The sequence below is a fragment of the Myxocyprinus asiaticus genome, chromosome 49 (assembly GCF_019703515.2).
Source record: "Myxocyprinus asiaticus isolate MX2 ecotype Aquarium Trade chromosome 49, UBuf_Myxa_2, whole genome shotgun sequence".
Taxonomy (NCBI): domain Eukaryota; kingdom Metazoa; phylum Chordata; class Actinopteri; order Cypriniformes; family Catostomidae; genus Myxocyprinus; species Myxocyprinus asiaticus.
This window is the reverse complement of record NC_059392.1, coordinates 13127918-13146656: the sequence shown is the minus strand read 5'-3', so window position 1 is coordinate 13146656 and position 18739 is coordinate 13127918. Positions and strand designations below refer to the sequence as shown.

The following is an 18739-nucleotide window of genomic DNA, read 5'->3' as shown; positions in this document are numbered from 1 at the left end:
ATCTTTTAAGGAATAGTTCATCCAAAAACTGTTATTTACTCACCCCTTCCATGAAGGTCTAAACCGGTTGTATTCCCGTGAAAGGCAAAAGCTCTAAAAACTACAAAAACACCATAAAAGTAGCCCACTTGCACACTATATTCCAAGTCTTTTAAAGTCATACAATAGGTTTCTATGAAGAACTGACTGAATTAAGTCTTTAACAACTGAATCATCCCATCTGCCTAAGATCACATCTTGTCCATATTCAAAAATGTTGTCACCGTAAGTCACACTAAAGCGTGAGTGGTTAAAGACTACACACTATTTTTGCATTCTGAATGTCATAAGGGTGAGTAAACAATGACAGAATTTTTTTTTTGGTGAACCATTCATTTAAAGAACCCAAGTAAAATGTTGAACAACGTTCAGGTCCTGTCAGGGTTATGACTAACCTTTTGAAAGAGATTGTTGGTTGAATTAGCAGGAGGATGTGCCGTCACACAAAAGGATTGTGAATGGCATTTTCTTACACCACTGCTCTTTCAAAGCTCTCGGGCTCCTTAAGGGGGATCTGCTGCCATGCTTGATTCTTTCTTCTTCTCTCTCTCTTTCCTACTCTCTCTTTCTCTCTAGCTATCTAAGTGATTTGGATCGTATCGCAGACCCATCGTATCTGCCAACTCAGCAAGACGTGCTTAGGGTTCGCATCCCAACCACAGGGATTATTGAATATCCCTTCGACTTGCAAAGCATCATTTTCAGGTAGAACATTATGATGTTAGATGGGTCTTCCCCCAGTTTTAATTTCTTCATTTTCATGTTGCATGCTGTAAATCTATGCGTTGATTTGGGTTTTTTTTTTGGTTTTGGTTAATTGGGCAATGTTGTAATTATTTTATTTCTTATTTGTTTGTGACGCTGCACAACATCCACTTCTCTGTGATGTTGCTATTAGGGTCGTCCTTGGGGGCCGTTCCCTCAATGTGTTTTTTTCATCTGTCTGTTTTTGCAAACATGTACGAGACGGACGTTTTTACCGTTGCGCCACATCTCACACGAGGGCTGCGTTTTGTAGATGCCGTGTCAAGTTAAAGAAATGCAAGTTTTAATTTTATAGTGTTCTATATAATGTGCGTCTTTTTTTGCGCAAGAACACGTTCAGTCAGAATGGCCTCTTTGGATTATCACTTTTTAAAGTTAACATTTTTAAGTTTGTCTTTGATATATTTTAAGTACTATATATTTCAATACATTCTTGGGTTAAAATTGTGGCCATCAGATTATTAAACCATAATGGTTCATCCTTGTTCTCCCAATCAACAGGTTCTAGGGTCACATTGTTTTTGTAGTTAACACCAATACACCAATTATTTTTGTGTTTGTTCCAAAATCGATTCTTTGAATTTAATTCAACAGCAAAAACTGAGATGCCGCTAAGCAATCTTAATTATAACAATTTTCAAAATATACACAAATTAAATTAAAACGGTGATAATTAGCTTTTAACTCGCAGTACTGTTTTTTTGATTTTCGATTGCTGTTGCAACAAAAGCATTACTACCAACAGCATTTTTGTTTTGCATCTGAGTTCCCAAGTTCAGTCCGACAGCACCAGAGTATGAAGTTACCAATCCTACTTTAGTGAAGACTTGGCTGATTATTTATTGTTTAAAAAAATTGCAGTATTTGAGAGCTAAGCTTTCGCCGTTACTGGATTTGTAATTTTACCACCCGTACTAATGATATTGTACCAAAAGCCTGTAGTGTTGTTTGTTTTTCAAATGTGGTATTGACTTTTTTTATTATTTTTTTTTATTGACTTGTTGTATAATTCAGTCTTTAAAGTTGTTATATTTGAGAACCAAGCCTGAAGGATTCATTATTTCACCACTCGTTTACCCAACTGGGTTGGAAATACTACTGATACTGTATAAAACCTTTTGTATTGTTACATTTTTGTTCTGTATTCCAATCGTATAATTGATGGTCTTTGAAGTATGACCACAAAACCTCACTCACAGTTGAGTTTTTTTTTAACCAGTCAGTTTATCTTGGATGCCAGAGTGTTTGTGTTCTTTGACAATAGCAAGAACAAGACATACAGGTACTTTCACCCATTAAACATTGCAACTGATTGGCTGGAAGCCAAATACATTCCATACAAAAAAAAAAACATTCCCACACAGGCAGGAGTTTGAGTTCAGACCCGCAGAGGGGAATGTCTACAAAACGCAACTAGGCAGGTGATGCGGCAGCGAGAAACCCTCCACAAACCCTCCTTATGTAGAGCAGAGATGAGAGAGCGAGAATCTGAACAGAGGTGATCACACAAGCCTGCAAATCGATTGGAAGCCAGTGTGTCAAACCCCCTCCTACGCACCCTGGCGCCAGAAATAACTTTGCTTACAACATGGTTAGACTCGAAAGGTTCCCTCTTGCTCCATGCTAGACACGTTGAATTAACATGTTTGCTTTTTTGTATTTTTTATTTTTTATTCAGAACTGCTTAACTGCTAAGGAGGTGGAAAGATCACATTCCACGTAAATGCCAAGTTAATCGTACTACCTTGACACCTATAAGCATTAATGCAAATAAGCTGTAGGTGATATTATGAAATAGTAAGGTTATGTAATTTGGTTAGGTAACATACATGGTCAAACTCCTGAACCCCAACCGTTGAAACGTTTTTTTTAAAAATGTTGAACCGTCTTTTTTCTCTCGTTGGTTCCTCGTCCTTCAGAATAAAAGAGCTTATCCTCGTAAGTAGGTCAGTTATACCTCCTGCAGGAATGGAGGCTGGCTGAAGAGGCTTTATTTTCAGTTGTAGCTCCTGAAGGAGTCCATTTATCAAAGCTTTATACCTGGTCACTAGAGACTGAGGTAGCGAGACTGTTGCCTACATAAAGTCCTACTCTGATGTTTGCACAGAGTGAGCTGTAGTGCAGGTGTAGTAAAAAAAATAAAATAAAAAATAGCACAGCTGAGAATTGTGATGATTCCCTTCTGTTTTAGTCTTGTCAATATTTTTTTTATTTAAATAAGGAGCAGTGAGTTTTACCCTTTTATATGAGTGTCTCAGCTTAGAATGGCCCACATTCTAGCTATGCACTTATTTTTGGTGTAGTGTTAAGGCCTATTTAAACAATGAAATGAAAATGCAAAACAAAATGCAGGCGAGAGTTCTGTTCACACCAAGAGTGAAACGAAAAATAAAAAAACATTCTCAAACAGATTTCTTTTGCTTGAAAAAAATAAAATGGCCTACGGCTTGCCAAACAAAGATTTCACTTACTGTAATGCAAAATACGAGGCATCTAATACAAATTTCCTTTGCTGTAATGCAGTACTATAGTGATAGTATAATATAAGTATATTTCGCAGTTTTATAGGGACAAATAGATGGGTAGTTTGACAAGCTTTGATGATTGACAGCCTTCTTTGAATGTTTAAAACTAGTTTAAACTAAGTTTAATGGTTATACAGAGAGAGTGCAGTTTAAAGGCCTTGTGTGGGTTTGTTTACATTTTAAATATTTGACATGGAGTTCGAATTGAGCATTCCGTTGACTCATTTAAATATTCTGTAAATGTAAATCTAAGGTATTTTTTTCTATATTTGATAATCCACTGTGTAAACCTTAAGTCCGATCAGTTAGGAAAGATATAGCACACTATTCTAGAACTGTCTGAAGATCTTTGCCGAATTTGGTGAATGTAGCTTGAAAGCTCTTGGATGAGTTAGTGTTAGAAATGTAGGTCTCTGTTTAAGGATTTTGGGGGGAAAAAACAAGTTTGTAGAAATAACAGCTTTGTCAAGCCAACATAAGAGGTATACTGTTAGAAGTTAGTACCGCTGTTGCAATAACATGTTGCTTGGTAGGTATCATAAATGTATCTTGCACACAGTTCCATTGCATGAGAAATTGCTTTTCATATCACTTTTTGCTCACTTTGTTACTGTTATGAGTCTTTGTACTTGGAGACTAGCAATATCAACTGCTGTTAGCCCCATTGACAGCTGTCTATCAGGAATACCAATTCTAGTCACCTGACTCGAATACTGGTTCCAGTCACATGACTCGAAAGATTGTATCTTCTTTCCATGAGGGTTTTTTTTTTTTTTTTTTTTTTTCCTCCAGGAAAAAGCATTGTTCTGTTGTTAAACCAATTTTTGTTCACAGTGTGAAAATGTCCAGAAACGCATTGTTTTGATTCAAGGTCTTGTGAATAGGCCTTTATTGCTTCATTGAAAACATCCTTTCTCATTTTAATACTTTTTTTTTTTTTTGCATTTCTGTTTTTCCATCTGTCCCGGGGCTTTACTAATTCTGCGCCCAGGTCTTTGAACAAGCTTTCCCTCATTCACGCCATCTCATCTTTCTCCTAGCTCTGTCATGTACACTTTTCTCCTTGTCTTTGAGTGGATGTTGCATATCTGAAACCGTACACTTCTCTCTTTCTTTGTTTGTGGCATGTCTACATGTTTTTGTGTGTTACTTTTGCTTCCTTACTGAGAAATATACAGTTTAAAACTGTCACTTTAATTTCATGTTGTATTTGTATGTCAGAACTAAAGAGGAATGTCTCCGAATTAGGGCTGGGTGATATAGCTAAATATACACACGCACACACACACACACACGCACACACACATATATATATATATATATATATATAATTATATACAGTTGTGCTCAAAAGTTTGCATACCCTGGCAGAAATTGTGAAATTTTGGCATTGATTTTGAAAATGACTGATCATGCAAAAAAACTTTTAAGGATAGTGATCATATGAAGCCATTTATTATCACATAGTAGTTTGGCTCCTTAAATCAAAATAACAAATCACCCAAATGGCCCTGATCAAATGTTTACATACCCTTGAATGTTTGGCCTTGTTACAGACACAAGGTGACACACAGATTTAAATGGCAATTAAAGGTTAATTTCCCACACCTGTGGCTTTTTGAATTGCAATTAGTGTCTGTGTATAAATAGTCAATGAGTTTGTTAGCGCTCACGTGGATGCACTGAGCAGGCTAGATACTGAGCCATGGAGAGCAGAAAAGCACTGTCAAAAGATCTGCGTAACAAGGTAATGGAACTTTATAAAGCTGGAAAAGGATATAAAAAGATATCCAAAGCCTTAAAAATGCCAGTCAGTACTGTTCAATCACTTATTAAGAAGTGGAAAATTCAGTGATCTCTTGATACCAAGCCAAGGTCCGGTAGACCAAAGATTTCAGCCACAACTGCCAGAAGAATTGTTCGGGATACAACGAAAAACCCACAGGTAACCTCAGGAGAAATACAGGCTGCTCTGGAAAAAGACTGTATGGTTATTTCAAGGAGCACAATCTAAGGCTCAGTATCTAGCCTGCTCAGTGCATCCAAGTGAGAGCTAACAAACTCATTGACTATTTATACACAGATACTAATTGAAATTTAAAAAGCCACAAGTGTGGGAAATTAACCTTTAATTACCATTTAAACCTGTGTGTATCACCTTGTGTGTCTGTAACTAGGCCAAACGTTCAAAGGTATATAAACTTTTGATCAGGGCCATTTGGGTTATTTCTGTTATCATTATGATTTAAAAAGGAGCCAAACAACTATGTGATGATAAATGGCTTCATATGATCACTATCCTTAAATAAAAGACTTGATCAGACTTTTTTGCATGATCAGTCATATATATATTACACACACCCACCCACCCACTGATCAGCCACAACATTAAAACCACCTGCCTAATATTGTGTAAACAGTGCCAACCCGCATCTCAGAATGGCATTCTGAGATGCTATTCTTCTCACCGCAATTGTACAGAGCGGTTATCTGAGTTACCGTAGACTTTGTCAGTTCGAACCAGTCTGGCCATTCTCTGTTGACCTCTCTCATCAACAAGGCATTTCAGTCCACAGAACTGCCTCACACTGGATGTTTTTTGTTTTTGGCCCCAAAAATCATGCCACGGTCCAAATCACTGAGATCACATTTTTTCCCTATTCTGATGGTTGATGTGAACATTAACTTAAGCTCCTGACCCGTATCTGCATGATTTTACGCATTGCACTGCTGCCACACGATTGGCTGATTAGATAATCGCATGGATGATTGTTGGTGCCAGATGATCTGGTTTGAGGATTTCTGTAACTGCTGATCTCCTGGGATTTTCACAAACAACAGTGTCTAGAATTTACTCCCGAATGGTGCCAGAAACAAAAAAACATCCAGTGCGTGGCAGTTCTGCAGATGGAATAGCCTTGTTGATGAGAGGGGTCAACAGAGAATGGCCAGACTGGTTCGAACTGACAAAGTCTACAGTAACTCAGATAACCGCTGTGTACAATTGTGAGAAGAACAGGTTGGCGCTGTTTTGGCGGCACGAGGGGGACCTACACAATATTAGGCAGGTGGTTTTAATGTTGTGGCTGATTGGTGTGTGTGAGAGAGAGAGAGAGAGAGTAGTATATATATATATATGTATATATATATATATATATATATATATATATATATATATATATATATATATATATATATATATATAAAATATTCACTAACCGACCACTTTATTAGGTACACCTACTTATTCATGTGATTATCTGATCAGCCAATTGTGTGGCTGCAATGCGTAAAATCCTGCAGATACAGGTCAGGAGCTTCAGTTAATGTTCACATCTGAATGGGGAAAAATGTGATCTCAATGATTTGGACCGTGGCATGATTGTTGGTGTCAGACTGGTTGGTTTGAGTATTTCTGTAACTGCTGATTGCCTGGGATTTTCACGCACATCAGTGTCTAGAATTTACTCAGAATGGTACCCCCCCCAAAAAAAAAAAAACATCAAGTGAAAGGCAGTACTGTGGACGAATACGCCTTGTTGATGATAATGGTCAACAGATAATGGCCAGACTGGTGAGAGCTGACAGGCTACGGCAACTCGGATAACAACCCTGTACGGTTGAGCAGAATAGCTTCTCGGAATGGACAACTCGTCAAACCTTGATGCAGATGGGCTACAACAGCAAAAAACAATGTCAGGTTCCAATTCTATCAGCCAAGAACTGAAAGCTGATGCTGCAGTAGGCCCACCATCTGTTTACCTTAGCAGAAATCGAGATTCATCAGACCAGGCTATGTTTTTCCAGTCTTTAACTGTCCAGTTTTGGTGAGCCTATGCCTACTGCAGCCTCCGCTTTCATTTGTGCATTCTGTGATGCGTTTCTGTCAGTTTGAACCAGTCTGGCCATTCTCAGTTGACCTCTCTCATCAAGGCATTTCCGTCCGCAGAACTGCCGCTCACTGGATGTTTTTTTGGGCACCATTCTGAGTAAACTTTAGAGACTGTTGTGTGTGTGAAAATCCCAGGAGATCAGCAGTTACAGAAATTTTTCCCCCATTCTTATAGTTGATGTGAACATTAACTGAAGCTCCTGACCCGTATCTGCATGATTTTATGAATAGCACTGGTGCGACAATTGGCTGATTAGATAATGGCAAGAATAAGGTTTACAGGTGTACCTAATAAAATGCTCCGAGTATATTGTAAAAAAGTGTATGTACAGTATGTTTTTTGCAGTATGTACAGTATAGCTTTTTGACTATTTGTATGTGACCTTCAAATAGATTTTTCAATAACAAATATATGAAACATTTTAATACATGAGAAATTACATGCAGGGACTTGCAGGATGTGAATATTTGAGTGATGCAAGCAAATAATTGAATCTCAGTTTTGAATCAATTAAATGAAATGGCCGGTTTGAACCGATTCACTGAAATGAATCGAAATTACCAACTGTAATGCTGTTTTTGTTAGTGTAAATCGAAGTTGCTATTAAAATATCGGTCTTGACTCTCAAACTCGAGTCACGAGACAAGGAAGTATCGCTAAATTAGTGTCAGACTTTTTAGGAAATGTAATATCATTCATTACGCACCATTGTGAATATCACAATGATTATATTGTTCCATCGCCGGCAAAATAGTCGCAAATATGTTGTGAAAATTTCATCTATTGCCCTGCTACGTACATGACTGCAGAGAAGTACATTCGCCCTCAAATTCTCCAGCACCACGATTGCAAATAAAATAATATTTGCATGCTATATTCTCATCTCAGTAGTCCTGTAATTTGACATTAGATTGGTGACATCCTGCCTCTGCTGTCATGGTTAGAGCTTCTGTTGTTTGATTCATAAGAAACACTGAAGTTTGATTCTATTATCCAAACGGTTAATAACCTGGAAAACGCACACTGACCCAACTTAATTTGTGTATGTCGGCAAGAATAAATTCCCAATGTAATAAGATTAACCTCATGATTTTTCTGGCAGAATGCTAATTTAATATTTACTGGCGTGATTTTTAAGAAGTATCTAATTTTGTATGACAAGTGATTCCATCTTTGAGTAGAAGACCTATTAGTTTTTGGTGGCATGCAAGGCCACTACATTTAATTTGCAATTGGTTATGAATCAGCTCTGTCCAAACAATTATTACTCCCAATTCAATTGTGCAACTAAATGTTTTAAAACCAGCTAAGAGTGTAAACAGGAACATTATTACTTGAAGACGAATCTAGTACCTCTTTTCCACCAAAATGTTGTTTGCGTCAGGTGCTTGGCCAAGGGATCTGCAAACCTGTTTTAGAACCAGCCGGCATTTCCACTGAATCCAAATGACCGTTACTTGGGGTTCATACTAATCAATCAACACACAATTTTATATACATTTATAATGCAATTTGGGTGCTTTTAAGTGTAGACGATTCGTTGATTTATAATGGGAGCAATCTAGATACGTTTTGCTTCATCCTAACCAAATGAAATTGGTGTTTCTTTTTTCAACTTTACATGGGCATGTTATCACACCCACCTTTTCAGTGGAAATGTGTGGAATGGGGCCTGATTGGGCACCAGCACTGTGTCAGTGGAAAATGGTTCCCTTTATGTCTACTCATACGTTCTTACCTCCATCTCAGGATGGTGGACGTTGGAGGGCAAAGATCAGAGCGCAGGAAGTGGATCCACTGCTTTGAGAACGTCACATCCATCATGTTCTTGGTTGCCCTGAGCGAATATGACCAGGTCCTCGTGGAGTCTGACAATGAGGTAATGTGTGTGGGGTTTTTTTTTTTTTTTTGTGTCTGAACTGGTTTGAGTATGTGGAAGAGAAAGTTGTCCCAGATGTTGTACAGAAGCAAAAAGATTTGATTAGACTTAACACCCTCATCTTCCTTAACTGGTTAATTTCTCATAGCGTCTATATGGATTTTTATCTTAAGAACAAGGATATTGAGGTGGTTCAGTGAATTTTGAATTGTTTTTTTCCCCACACGAAATATAGGATTTTTAAACAATACCGGTTAACCCAGTAATACTGTTTTATTAATTGTTTTATGGGTATTGAAAGTTACTGTTGCTGACTGGACTGAACACTTGGTCTGTGAAGACAAAAAAAAAAACACAAAAAAAAAAATGGTATTACATTACCACACAACCTAAAATCCATGGTATTACCATGGTACGCATCCTAAAATTGGTAATGGTAGCACTTTTTTTTTTTACAGTACTGTTCTACATTTACATACTATAAAATTACAACAACTATAGTAATTACAAAGTACTAACCCTAACCTTAACCCATATTAAGTACATGTAGTTAGTTACCTTATATTACCCCATACTTTCTTTGGTAAGTACACAAAGTATACTGAAAGTACACATACTGTAAAATAAAGTGCAACCCTGGTATTACCATGGTACACGTCCTAAAAACTATTGTATTACCATGGTACGAGTCCTAAAAACTGGTATTACCATTATACACTTCCTAAAAACTAGTAGAATCATGGGACCAATTCTAAAAGCTATTGTATTACCATGGTACACGTCCTAAACACTACTGTATTACCATGATTCACATCTTAAAAACGATTGTATTACCATAGTACACGTCCTAAAAACTGGTATTACCATGATTCACATCCTAAAAAATATTGTATTATGATTCACATGATAAAAACTGGTATTACCATTATACACTTCCTAAAAACTGGTATTACCATGGTACACGTCCTAAAAACTACTGTATTACCATGATTCACATCCTACAAACTGGTATTACCATGGTACACGTCCTAAAAACTACTGTATTACCATGATTCACATCCTACAAACTGGTATTACCATGATACACGTCCTAAAAACTGGTATTACCATGGTATATATCCTAAAAAATATTGTATTATGATTCACATGCTAAAAACTGGTATTACCATGGTACACTTCCTAAAAACTGGTATTACCATGGTACACGTCCTAAACACTACTGTATTACCATGATTCACATCTTAAAAACGATTGTATTACCATAGTACACGTCCTAAAAACTGGTATTACCATGATTCACATCCTAAAAAATATTGTATTATGATTCACATGATAAAAACTGGTATTACCATTATACACTTACTAAAAACTGGTATTACCATGGTACACGTCCTAAAAACTACTGTATTACCATGATTCACATCCTACAAACTGGTATTACCATGATACACGTCCTAAAAACTGGTATTACCATGGTACATATCCTAAAAAATATTGTATTATGATTCACATGCTAAAAACTGGTATTACCATGGTACCAAACCTAAAAACTGTTATCATGGTACTCATCCTAAAAACTGTCATTTACCATGGTACAGTTCCTAAACTGGTATTACCATGGTACGAGTCCTAAAAACTGGTATTACCATTATACACTTCCTAAAAACTGGTATTACCATGGTACACGTCCTAAAAACTACTGTATTACCATGATACACGTCCTACAAACTGGTATTACCATGGTACATATCCTAAAAAATATTGTATTATGATTCACATGCTAAAAACTGGTATTACCATGGTACACTTCCTAAACTGGTATTACCATAATTCACATCCTAAGAAATATTGTATTATCATGATTCACATGCTAAAAACTGGTATTACCATGGTACGAGTCCTAAAAACTGGTATTACCATGGTACACGTCCTAAAAACTACTGTATTACCATGATTCACATCCTACAAACTGGTATTACCATGGTACTTGTCCTAAAAACTGGTATTACCATGGTACACATTCTAAAAATTATTTATACAAGTCCTAAAAACTATTGTATTACCATGGTACGCGTCATAAAAACTGGTATTACCATGGTACACATCCTAAAAACTGGTATTACCATGGTACTCTTCCTAAAATCTATTGTATTATCATGATTCACATCCTAAAAGCTATGGCATTACCATGGTTCATGTCACCTGCACTATGGCATTCACATCCCAGACCAAAGTTCCGTTTTTACAGCAGAGGCCCGTGCTCTACTTCTGGCTCTGGAACATATTGAAAATGTAAAAGAGCGGAACTTTATTGTACTCACTGACTCAAAATCCTGTCTTCAAGCACTGGAATCTTTGAAGATGGAACATCCCATTATTGTTGATATTTTAATGAAAGCAAATCAGCTGTAGAGGAAAAATTACAACACAATATTTTGTTGGATTCCGGGACATGGCGATCTTCTTGGAAATAAGCAAGCAGACACGGTCGCTAAAAAAGCTCTCACAGAAAGAATTAAAGAGTGCAGAATCCCACCCTTGGACCTTTAGCCCCTATTCAACCACTATATTTTAAATAAATGCCAAATGGATTGGGAAGGATGTCTTAAACTATTTGAAATAAACCCTATGGTTGGAATAAGATACACTTATCCCTTAAAATCTAGACAAGACCAAGTGGTGTACACAAGGTGTCGTATAGGCCACACTAGACTGACCCATGGGTATTTATTGAAGGGTGAACAACCACCAAAATGCCAATATTGTAACACCCCTTTGACTGTGAAGCATGTGCTCCTGACCTGCCCTATTTTTTAACATCATGAGACAACGCTTTTTATCTGGAAAAACCTTGAAAGACTTGTTTTGTAAGATGTGCCCAGGAAAGTTCTTGGAATTTCTATCAAAAGTGCAACTAAAGGATCTTTTTATAGAATTGATTTACTGTACTGGATTGAATAGTCTTTTTTCTATGTATTGTTTTTGCAAGGTGTGTTGTATTTATTAATTGTTTGATCGCCAGCTGTATTTGCCATGAAATAACCATTGTAGCTGATATGGCAATAAACACCAAACAAACCAACCAACCATGGTTCACATTCCTAAAAACTATGGCATTACCATGGTTCATGTTCTATAAACTGGTATTGCCATGGTACATATCCAAAACGCTATAGTATTGCCATGGTACATGTCCAAAAAATGTGATATTACTGTGGTAGGAGTCGAGAAAACCAGTGTACTGGTACATGACCAAATTGAATGGTAATGCCATCATACTTTTTTTTTTTAGTTTGATAGAGTTCTGCAAATCAGTTTCCCTAAGGTCTTTTTGATAATTAGTTTGCAAATGGTTTAAAAACTGAAAAACCATGTTCCTAATAGTTTCCTATAGAGCTCTGTGGCCAATGATGACTATAGAACCCCATTAGCCATAATACAATCAAACCACAGTTATGCTCAATGATGCATTAGCCCTTAATGCAAGCACAGCAGGGCCATCCTCTCATTATGGACTTTTTGGTTTTAAATCATACAGAATCGAATGGAGGAGAGCAAAGCGCTGTTTCGCACAATCATAACCTACCCCTGGTTCCAGAACTCTTCAGTCATTCTATTCCTCAACAAGAAGGACCTGCTGGAGGAGAAGATCATGTACTCTCACTTGGTGGACTATTTCCCTGAATTTGATGGTAAATATTTCTCTAACAATTTAAGTTTCAGATAAAGCCTGCAGTGACACCATGTGGTAGACATGTGAACCTCAATTACATGTTGAAATGAAAATACAACATGATGATTCCTCCACTCTGAGGTGGCATTCACACAGGAAATGTTCTTGCATTCCAGATTCACTTTTTTTTTAATTCAGTTTTGTATTTAGTGAACTTGTTTAGGGGTGAACAGATTACTTCCAGAATTTGTCTTAAATGGATTTTGCAGATAACTGTCGTCATTTGATAAACAACATATTTGGTTTTGGTATTTCAGTTTTTTTTTAGTTTTCGTCTTCGTATACAATAACAACCCTTGTGTGGACGCCCCTTAAAGAGCACATTTTTGAGTTAGCTTTTAAGTTTCATTTAATTTTTAGTTTTACTTTTGAATGCCCCCTAAAGAGCACATGTTCCATGTTGGTTCTCGGTCATCATGCCTAGCTTAGATGAGGGCTAGTTGAATTTATTACTAACCTCTCCACCAACCCACAGGTCCGCAGAGGGACGCCCAGGCAGGCCGCGAGTTCATCCTGAAGATGTTCGTGGACCTGAACCCGGACAGCGATAAGATCATCTACTCGCACTTCACTTGCGCTACAGACACCGAAAACATCCGCTTCGTCTTCGCAGCGGTCAAGGACACCATCCTGCAGCACAACCTCAAAGAGTATAACCTGGTGTGAGAGGGAGAGACCAAAAGAGAGAGAGAGAGAGACACCTGCAGCCCACATATGGCTGAAAGCACTACACACTTCTATGTATTAGACACATGCACAATAATTGACCGCTTCACCCCATTAGCCACTGGATCTTCATGTTCTTAGTCCTTTTTATTTGCCTGTTTTTCTCTCTGGATGAGTTGACTCTTGGCATACCCCTCCAGTTAATAGATGTATCATCTTCTCTCCCTTGTTGGTTCTCAGTTTATCATGAGGGCTGGGCCATTTAAGTGGTGCCTAATGATAAATGGCATTAATTTGCTTGGTAGATGGGCTGCAGGTGAGCTCTACCTGAGTGGAACTGAGGTACGAACTTAACGGAAACACTCTGGGTGAAGATGCACGCATCCGTAATGAAGAGTGGGCAAGATTCTTAAAGGACATCCTGTGCTCTTCATTGAGTCTAAACTTCACCTCGTATCACTGAATTTAACCAGGTGTAAGTTTAGCCATTAGATGCTACGACACTAGAGGAGGTGGAGGCGATTAGATTTGATTTAATACTATATTAGGGGTCATGTATAGAGATTCAAGTTTATCCATTACTACTGGCATACTTTAAAGAGAGATGATGCACCACATGACTTTTTTCTGTAATACTAGGAAGATTAAATGAGTAATGAAAACCACACCAGTTTTCTAAATGTCATTGGATTTTGTTTTTACAACTCTAACAAAGTTCCTCCTTCCCGAAATTGTTTGCGACATTTGCCAGGCTACCCACTTCCTTGTGTTCACAAATGTTCTCTTCATGAGGCATACTGTTTTCTTAAGTTCGATATTTGCCAGTATTGGGTATATAATCAGTACAATTAAAGGGATAGAGCTAGTATGTTAAGATATTTACGGAAGGTTGCGAAAGATTGTGATTTGTTTACATGCTTCGTCACAAATCAATTTAATTTTTGGTCTTTGAACAGAGAAATCAAAAAGGATTTCCCAGCCAATTCATTCAAGTTTCTACACAGTATAACATGAATATTTGCGTGGATTTTGTTGTCAGGAGTTTTTGTAGATGTGGTGAGGAACTTTGAAATCGGAATATCCAGTGATTCAGATGTTCATAAATATGTTCGTTCCATTAATTCTTTGGGCAGCGCAGTACAAAAGTGCTATATAGAGTGAAATCAATTTGTTTATTTATGTAATTTATGGACCAGATATATAATGATGTGGAAAATTGGACTCACTTTTCCGCATGACCGCACTACAATGAAAGCGGGGATTGAGTCTGTACTGCTGTAAAAAATCCATTGGCAAGTGATCTACTTTTGGTATTTTGTAATTGATTGTCACAGTTCTGTTTTTTTTTTTTTTTTTTTTTTTTTTTTTTTTTTTGAATATTTGAAATGCTTAAATGGGAAGTTGAATTTCCACTTCATGAACGTCGCTTTATGCAAATAGGAAATTGAGAATTTAACTGGTCTCTGCTTGCATTTTTGTAATTTGAGAGTTTGCTCTCGGTTTCGTAGTACCTTATCTTCTTGCTTGATAGCTGTTTGGATTCCTTAGTATGTTTCATAAATTTGTTTTGGTTTTTTGGTCTTTACAACGTAATTCAGGTGAGTTTTCATACTTTCATAAGGGCTAATTTTGGGCGGAGCTGACAGAATGAAAGGACTCTATGAAGACTATAGAGCAATAGGTACGCTGAAGTGGGTATAAGAATTAGGGACAGCGTGGTGACTCCTGCAATTTCCATAGGTTCAGCTTGCAATGCGTCCAGGGAACACCTTGAAATTAAAGATATTTCTGGTCATGTGAGGTCCTCGCGATCTTCGGAATGGATAAAGTCCTCCTTTTAAAAAAAAAAAAAAAGTGTTATTCGTTATCTCAAGTAAGCTAATGCATTTGGACTGACTGCTTTCTCCAGAGTACAATCAAGTTAATTCAATAAATTGAGAGGTTAAGTGTTAACCGCTTTCCTTGGTTGTGATAAACGGTGTTTGTTTCACAGTTGTGTCGTGCATGTATGGTTTTGGGGCCACAACGGTTGAACATATTACTCTTGAGGCTCGTTTACTAGTCATTTTATGGCACACCGTACATTTCACTGTTTTTGGACAACTTGAGAGTTTTATTGCACATTGGCGCATGTTCACAGAGGGACTCTGTCTTATTCTGTTGAATTGGCTTTGTATTATATCTTGACAAAATAGAAGCTTGAGAAAATATGAATCTACATTGAACCTGAGAAGAGACAAAAGCCGCGCTTTTAACAAAATATATGAAACACAGTCAACGTAGTCACTTATTGACAAAAAAAATTTCACCAGTTTGTTTTACCTGTTATTGAATGTATTTTACGAAGTTTCTCTAACTGTGACAGTTTGTTCTGTTTGGAAGTGTCGGGTTGCACATCTTTGAAAGGATGCAATTCGTATGCATTTTCCCACAAACATAGCTGTATATATTTGCCGTTCTTTGCATTTAAATAATCACTTAAGCTTTCTTTACATACAGTATGCATTTGAAACTTTACAGTGCATTTTGCATTTATTGTTTTGCCAAATTGTCAGAACATCGAATTCTTAACTGAACAACCCTCCCATACCAGGCCAGTTAAGCTGCTTTTTTTGGTTTATTTTTCGTTTCTCAAATATCCCATTGCATACAGTAATGTTTCTGGGTGAATCTTCATATTCCATTTTAAACTGTACGTTTACTTGGATGGGATGGTACTGTCAGTTGTCAATATGCCAATTTCGAACTCTTGTTGCAATTTAAAAGTGGAGGTACTGCAAATTATGACGGCATTTTTGAACGTGTGGAAGTTTGACGCTTGTGTATATACAGGCTTTATTATTAAGGGCTAGGCCTAATCTGCACCTGAGAAACTACAAATTCATTCATTCATTATCCTGCAGAAAACACTGAAGCTAGTCATTTTGTACCCATTAAGTACTGAAGTACAGCAAAAACATTAGAATTTGTTGCGCAGATGGTAAAAATAGATTTGATTTCTGAAGTGCTGTCCATCAACATAGTGTTTTTAAGATTTTTGTCATTCTCAAAAGTTTGTGGTGAAGGTTGATATGTTTTCCTCCCTGGGTCAATGCACTGAACCTACTCTGCCGTAAGTAATGGAACTGACTCCACTCCTGTGATGAATCTGTTCCTCCAAACTTGTTCCTGGTACTTGGAGAGATGCAAACACTAATGAATAGAAATTATGCTTTTGCTTGAGGTCCACACTGTTGTGATGGATGCGTACAATATGAAGCTATCTTTTACTTTATTTTCTGATGTCGATGCATTACCTGAACAATTGTATGTAGGACACTTTAATATAATACATTTGTTTTTGATAAAACAGGTTAAAAAATAAACTTGTGTAGTGGTGTATAAAATCAAAGTATTGTATTACTTTGTAATGTATTTCTTGTTCAGTTGGTTGCTCTATTTTTATTTTTTTTTAATTTTTTTTTTTTTAAAAAGCATACCAAATGTAAATGATGTACTATATTGAGTGTGCCAATCCCTTTGATTTGTAGAGCCAGACTCTTTACAAGTGCCAATGTTGTGGAAATCATTTAAAAAAGGACTAGTGTATTTTATGGTCCGGTTTTTAAAACAAATAAACATTAAGTATGTGATTATGGTAAATAACGCAACAGGAAAAGGACAATTTTATTCTGTATTCAAGAATAAAGATGACAAACTGCTGTTTTTAAAAGAAATTACATTTTAATTGCATGTGGTTGTTTTCGGTGGAGAGGGCTGGGTAAAGGAGAAACTGTATTAACGTGAAACCCTGCTGACAAGGGGCTTAATTATTGTTCATTACAGTATTTTAGACATATTTCTTTTTTGTATCTTTCATTTCAACCACTGTTGCCTGAACCTCATTCATACATGAAAATGACTTTCATAGCCTTCTCCTTTAAAGAAAAAAATATCAATTTTAAATTGGAATAAACTTTGTTCCTATACTTCTGGTTTTGTGCTGGGCTTCATTTACAGCATTACCTTAATGAAAGCTGAGCAAGATGTCATCTTATAGATATTTACCATAGTTTACATTGCAGTTATTGCTACTACAATAAAACTTGCGACTTTATTTGATATTAGTTATAACAATCTTCAGAAAATTAAATTAAGATTCGATCATACACTATTTGAAGGAGATCCAGTTTTCTTGATATCAAAAACTATGCTTACTAAAGTAATTGAGCCTTGAAACTGTGTTTACCACTGTGAGTTTCTGTAAGGGTCTACCAAAAATCATGAAATGAATATAAATTAAATTTTTGGACAGAATAATAGATAAAGAGTGAAAGTTAAAATTTTGACACCAGGCATGGGTTTACAATGTCACCCAACACCACAGGCACGAACACACAGGCTAACATCAGATTACACCCAGTCATTTTTCAAGATCATGAATTCGGAGGCTTTTTCAAATTCAAGTTCTTGTGATATAAAAATGACGCCACAGGCCTGTCTGCGTGAAATGTGATGAATAGGAGAAGCCGGCAGTGGCTATGCTAATAGGCTAACAGGCTTAGCTAACTGGAGAAAACAGAACAGAGAAAGTTTAATTTCACCATTTATATCTTCGGTTTAATAATATGATATGTGACATATAATTTAAAAGTTATTCTTTGTTATATTTACACAATTAAGACAACAGTAGTCATACAGCAATTCCATGTGATATTAATACTTCTTTTAGCCAATAGAATCGCTTTATGATCAAAATAATCATAGACGTCTCAATATGCGCTTTGAATTTTTTTTTATTTTATTTTATTTATTTATTTTACTTGACACGCAGTTAAAAAAAAAAAAAAAAAAAAAAACAGCGCTCCAGCACGAGGTGCTGGGGGAGGGGGGAAAACAATTGTTCGATTTAAACGTTTAAACAGTTGAAATCGACGGTCAAAAACGTCTGAAAACGATTTATAAAAGAGCAATGGTAGACACAAAATCGTGTTCGCGTTCCAAACGATCTAATCAAACTTTGAATTGAATGTTCAGACGATTCCCACAACATGCTGTTTAAACGTTTACATCGAATATTCGAATGTGCGAATGTACTGTCTCTTAGAGGACAGGGCGGGATTTTTAAAAAAAAAAAAAATTTCCTGAAATTTGCGTTCCCTCCAGTATAGTTTTATGTGCCCTCACAACAGTTTGTGTTCCCTCGCAAAAAGTTTTGCGTGCCCTCGCAACAGTTTGCGTCCCCTCACAATAAGTTTTG

At 36.7% G+C, this 18739-nt stretch overlaps 1 protein-coding gene across 3 annotated transcripts in view; it reads left to right on the top strand.

Moving 5' to 3' along the window:
• The window catches only part of LOC127438574 (guanine nucleotide-binding protein G(q) subunit alpha-like), a 42298-nt gene extending 24830 nt beyond the window's left edge, over positions 1 to 17468 (top strand). For 2 of the 3 annotated variants that reach the window (XM_051694252.1, XM_051694253.1), the window contains 4 exons: positions 616 to 744; positions 8972 to 9101; positions 12640 to 12793; positions 13310 to 17468. In XM_051694252.1, coding sequence (XP_051550212.1) covers positions 616 to 744; positions 8972 to 9101; positions 12640 to 12793; positions 13310 to 13500 — 604 coding nt within the window. In that variant the 3' untranslated portion in view covers positions 13501 to 17468. The remainder of the gene's footprint in view (positions 1 to 615; positions 745 to 8971; positions 9102 to 12639; positions 12794 to 13309) is intronic. The other variant, XM_051694254.1, reaches the window with a different exon arrangement.
• Positions 17469 to 18739: the final 1271 nt, after the last annotated feature.